We start from the raw sequence: 6000 nt of genomic DNA, 5'->3' as shown, positions 1-6000 counted from the left end.
TAAGGCTGTATTCATACTGTTGGTGTGGTTCTATTCTAAGGCTGTATTCATACTGTTGGTGTGGTTATATTCTAAGGCTGTATTCATACTGTTAGTAGACAGTCACTTTATAAAGTTTGGCCAAGTACCAGCATTGAAGGGTGGTGACGTTAAACAAGCCTAGGAGCGCTTTTGTGTTAATAGTTTTTTCAACTCTCTCTCCAACATGCAATCAAGCTTTATTCACTCAACACAAAGACAGGCCAGCTTGAGTTCCACTCTCAACAGCTCTTCTGGATCCAATGTAAAGAGCTTAGAAACCTTGTAAAATGTGCTTTATAAATTAAATGTACGCCATTCGTACAGTAAAGAGGTATTCTGCACCTGTCATGGCCAGATGCTGAAGCGACAGCTTCCTTTCTGGTATTGTGATGTCATCCTGGAACACACACATCTTGGTCTAGCCTGGTGGAATTTAGAATCCTGTTATATTTCCTGTTTCACCCTATTGGTCAGCGTAGTGACCAGTGCTCAGTGCTTCCCACATTCAGAAGGGACAGACATTTCAGTCACTGATGTGTCTTATGGAATAAGAGATAATGATGTGTACATCGTTGTGAAAGCACATGTGAAAATGTGCTAAATAAATAGTCATTGACAGAAAAGGCTTGGAAGAGTTGTTTATGTCTGTGGTGTTTGTGTGTGTAGATAAATATAATCAGCAAGCACTGTGTGTGTATTAAGCGGTTAACATAGATAGCGATAAGAAACACACGCTCCTTAATCCAATGTAAACAATCATAAAAGGGCATAGTAATCACACACAATGGCACAATCTAAGAGAGTGTGTTTATATCAAAATCAATGTCAAACAAGTGAAGTACAAACATCTGCTATGGCTGAATGGCACAGTTTCAAAACATAGTTACCTGTGGCCAATAAGGGCATGTCCAATTAATACTGTGGGCTAATAAAGAATACTATTACTGTAATATAAATTCAAGCTCAGTAGGTACAGTACATTTACAGTAGGTACAGTACATGACACACACACACACACACACACACACACACACACACACACACACACACACACACACACACACACACACACACACACACACACACACACACACACACACACACACACACACACACACACACACACACACACACACACACACACACACACATGAAGGCAGGTGAACCTGAGTTGTCTTTTTTATGGCACAATTGACACCTATTATGTGTTTCTTATAGTCTGATGAAATGTATAACACGTGGAGGAGCATTGCATTTACAATTATAATGGCAGGTTGGCATATTTGGTGGTTTAGAATTGATCAAAACAATCCTGAACTTAACACACATTAATTGATCATATGAAGTTTCTTTGATGACCGCTTTCCTTTTTTTTAAAACCCCTTATCTTAGCTCTGCCTCCACACCTAATCAATACCTATCGATCAATACCTACCAATAGCCCTAATCGTATCATTGCTGTCAGCATAACTTCACGGGAACTAACTTTCACCGTGCTTCGTAGGTGAGAGAGAGGGACTGCTCTGTGGAATGCTTGGTTTGAGTTTCACAGATAAACCTAAATATGGACATACAGGACAGTACACATCCACACAAATGCTTCACACCCACGTTGCAGCCACACATACCCATTCAAACGGTGTGTATGTAATGCATCTACGCTCAACACACATACAAACAAAATGGTGTCCAAATGTTCCTTAAATCAATGCATAAACAATTCGCGTTCCATTGTCTTCTCGTGATCCATGCAAGGTGCCTCCCTTCTGTGGATGGAAACCTTCTATTGGATAAGCCTCTTCAGGTTGTTGATGATGAGGATGATCAGTTAGTCACTCCCAGGCTGATGCATGATGTTTTAAGCAAGTGATGTGTGATTCTCAATGCTGGCAGTGCTGTGCATGCACAAGCTTGAGTTCTCTCTGATGTGTCACACTATGAGAGAATCTCTGCTCAGAGCAGGGGTCTGTTAAAATAAAACACCAAGAGCCATGTTAGAGACCATGCAATCATGCCACTCATGCTCGATTAGTCAGGCCTGGTCAGTGAGGCAATGTGGGAATCCACAGCAATCATGCAGCTCATGCTCTGTTAGTAATGTCTGCGAGTGAGTACCACCAGAACATGATACAATCACATACAGAACATGCATTATTTTTGGTATTACGATTTGACCTTTTACCTTTGAAATAAAGCATTAAACTTGAGGATGTTTTCTTGACTACATTATTTACGAAACATTGATCTAAATTACAACATCAAAATAGTGCTTTTCGCCTCTCTTTTCACATAAAAAGCAATCAATATGAAATACTGTTAGAACATTTTTTGATTTATACAGTGCATTTGGAAAGTATTCAGACCCCTTCCCTTTTCCCACATTTTGTTACGTTACAGCCTTATTCTATAATGTATTAAATCAATGTTTTTCCTCATCAATCTACACACAATAATGGCTCCTGAGTGGTGCAGCGGTCTAAGGCATTGCATCTCAGTGCTAGAGGCGTCACTACAGACCCTGGTTCGATTCCAGGCTGCATCACAACCGGCCGTATAATAAGAATTGTTCTTAACTGACTTGCCTAGTTCAACAAAGGTACAATACATTTTTTTTAAATGCCCCATAATGGAAAAACAAAAACAGGTTTTTAGAAATGTTTGCAAATGTATAAAAAACAAAAAACTGAAATACTTTATTTACATAAGTATTAAGACCCTTTGCTATGAGACTCGAAATTGAGCTCAGGTGCATCCGGTTTCCATTGATCATCCTTGAGATTGTAGATTGTAGAAAATCCACGTGATAAATTCAACTAATTGGACATGATTTGGAAAGGCACACACCTGTCTTTATAAGGTCCCACAGTTGACAGTGCATGTCAGAGCGAAAATCAAACCCCCAAAGGACTTGTCTGCGGAGCTCAGAGACATGATTGTGTCAAGGCACAAATATAGGGAAGGGTACCAAAAAATTATGCAGCATTGAAGGTCCTCAAGAACATAGAGGCCTCCATCATTCTTAAGTGGAAGAAGTTCGGAATCAGCAAGACTCTTCCTAGAGTTGGCTGCCTGGCCAAACTGAGCAATCGGGGGAGAAAGGCCTTGGTCAGGGAGGTGACCAAAACCCGATTGTCACTCTGACAGAACTCCAGAGTTCCTCTGTGGAGATGGGAGAACCTTTGAGAAGGATAACCATTTCTGCAGCACTCCACCAATCAGGCCTTTATGGTAGAGTGGTCAGACGGAAGCCACTCCTCAGTAAAAGGGACATGACAGCAAGCTTGGAGTTTGTCAAAAGGCACCTAAAGGACTCTCAGATGATGAGAAACCAAGATTGAACTCTTCGGCCTGAATGCCAAGCGTCACATCTGGAGGAAACCTGGCACCATCCCGACTGTGAAACATGGTGGTGGCAGCATCATGCAGGGACTGGGAGACTAGTCAGGATCGAGGGAAAGATGAACGGAGCAAAGTACAGAGAGATCCTTGATGAAAACTTGCTCCAGAGCGCTCAGGAACTCAGACTGGGGTGAACATTTACTTTCCAACAGGACAATGACCCTAAGCACACAGCCAAGATAACACAGGACTGGCTTCGGGACAAGTCTCTCAATGTCCTTGAGTTGCCCAGCCAGAGCCCGGACTTGAACCCAATTGAATATATCTGGAGAGACCTGAAAAAGCTGTGCAGTGACGCTACCCATCCAACCTGACAGAGCATGAGAGGATATGCAGAGAGGAATGGGGGACACTCCCCAAATACATGTGTGCCAAACTTGCAGCGTCATACCCAAGAAGACTCAAGGCTGTAATCGCTGCCAAAGGTGCTTCAATAAAGTACTGAGTTAAGGGTCTGAATACTTACTATGTAAATGTGAAATTTCAGATTTTTTGTTTTTTTGTTGCTAAAATAAAATACAGTTTTTGCTTTGTCATTATGGGTTATTGAATGTAGATTGATGAGGGGGAACAACTTTTTAATCCATTTTAGAATAAGGCTGTGACGTAACAAAATGTGGAAGAAGTCAAGGGGTCTGAATACTTTCTGAACGCACTGTAAATACTGAACAAAAATATAAACGCAACATGTGACAATTTCAACGATTTTACTGAATTACAGTTCAAAAAAGGAAATCAGTCAATTTAAATAAATAAATTAGCCCCTAATCTATGAATTTCACGGGCAGGGGCGCAGCCACTGTTGGTGCTGGGAGGGCATATGCCCACCCACTGGGGAGCCAGGCCCAGCAAATCAGAATTCATTTTTTTCCCCACAAAAGGGCTTTATTACAGACAGAAATACTTCTCAGTTTCATCAGCTGTCCAGGTGGCTGGTCTCAGACAATCCCGCAAGTGAAGAAACCGGATGTGGGCTGGCATGGTTACATGTGGTTTGCGGTTGTGAGGCCGGTTGGACGTACAGCCAAATTCTCTAAAACAACGTTAGAGGCAGCTTATGGTAGAGAAATTAACATTAAATTATCTGGCAACAGCTCTGGTGGACATTCTTGCAGTCAATATGTCACTTGCACACTCCCTCAACTTGCGACATCTGTGGCACTGTGTGACAAAACTGCACATTTTAGAGTGGCCTTTTACTGTCCCCAGCACAAGGTGCACCTGTGTAATGATCATGCTTAATCAGCTTCTTGATATGCCACACCTGTCAGCTGGATCGATTATCTTGGCAAAGGAGAAATGCTGACTTAACTAACAGGGATGTAAACAAATATGTGAACAACATTTCAGAAAAATAAGCTTTTTGTGCTTTTGGAACATTTCTGGGATCTTTTATTTCAGCTCATGAAACATGGGACCAACACTTTAAATATTGCGCTTATATTTTTGTTCAATATAGTTTAAAAAATATCACCCACAAACAAAGATGATCTAACCATCATGGGTTTAAAGTTGGTGGTCTGTTAGACCTATTGGACTTTCTACCTCTGAGCTCTTGTTGCTGTGATAACCTGAGAGTGGTAGGGTGTTCTTCAACATTACCTTCCTACAGGTAACTCACCATATTTCGGTTGTTGTCCCTGTCCTCTCTGCCCCCCTGTATGGTGTGGGCCAGTCCTTTAGGGGGACGGGTATAGGAGAACGATTGCATGGCCTGGTCAGTGGTGCTGTATCGTTCTGAGGGCGATTCAACCATGCGGTAACGCTCAGTGGTTGGGTTGACCCTCCGGTACCTTTCCATCTCTAGCTCCGAGTATGGAGGCAAAGGGTCATCCTCCTCGGGCCTGTTGGTAGGTGACCGGCTGTAGAAACCGTCGCTGCCCTTGCCCTTTGAACTGCCCTTGGAGGGAGTGTCACTGTCCTCGTCAATCCGTCCCTTTCCTCTCTCCCCCTTCTCTCCTGCTCTCCCCCTTGCCTTGCGCTCCAATAAGTTGTTGAGGAATGCGTCATCGTAACCCCTCCGCCCCTGGGTGTGCTGGTGGGGGCGAGAGGGAAGATCGTCCCACATGTCCCTCTTCTTCTGCGGAGGCGGGCTGCGGCGGGGGTGCCAGTCATCATCCCTGTCTCCATGGAAACGGCGTGAGGGGCTGTGGTCCCGGTACGGGGGGTAGTGCTCTCGCCCCCATAGTTCCAGGTCGTAGTCCCTGTCCTGGTCACGGGGGTCGCCCCTCCGGGCACGGGGGCCATAGGACATAGCAAATTCCTCCAGCTCATCCAGAGAGCCAGTACGCCCCCTGGAGCCCAATGTCCTCCTCTCCAGGTGCACAGAGCGAGGGTTCCACCTGGAAAACAGGGAAGACAGGGGGAATCAGAGTATATAACAGATACACAATTGCAGACAGACAGTGTTAACTACCATGTTAGTCCTACATTGAATACAATATAATCAGCAATGAAATATCCAATATCTATACAAGATCCTATTCTCTCTCTCACACACGCACACACACACACACACACACACACACACACACGCACGCACGCACGCACGCACGCACGCACGCACGCACGCACGCACGC

At 43.9% G+C, this 6000-nt stretch overlaps 1 protein-coding gene across 3 annotated transcripts in view; it reads right to left on the bottom strand.

Moving 5' to 3' along the window:
- Nucleotides 1-644: 644 nt before the first annotated feature.
- LOC124044216 (immunoglobulin-like domain-containing receptor 2) overlaps nt 645-6000 on the bottom strand; it is a 30487-nt gene continuing 25131 nt past the window's right edge. For all 3 annotated transcript variants that reach the window (XM_046363779.1, XM_046363780.1, XM_046363781.1), the window contains 2 exons: nt 5042-5762; nt 645-1987 (listed from right to left, as the gene is read on the bottom strand). In XM_046363779.1, the coding sequence (XP_046219735.1) occupies nt 1952-1987; nt 5042-5762 (757 nt within the window). In that variant the 3' untranslated portion in view covers nt 645-1951. The remainder of the gene's footprint in view (nt 1988-5041; nt 5763-6000) is intronic.

Source organism: Oncorhynchus gorbuscha, linkage group LG09, assembly GCF_021184085.1.
Source record: "Oncorhynchus gorbuscha isolate QuinsamMale2020 ecotype Even-year linkage group LG09, OgorEven_v1.0, whole genome shotgun sequence".
NCBI lineage: Eukaryota > Metazoa > Chordata > Actinopteri > Salmoniformes > Salmonidae > Oncorhynchus > Oncorhynchus gorbuscha.
Note: the sequence above shows the minus strand (reverse complement) of the source record. Positions and strands in the feature narration are given on the sequence as shown.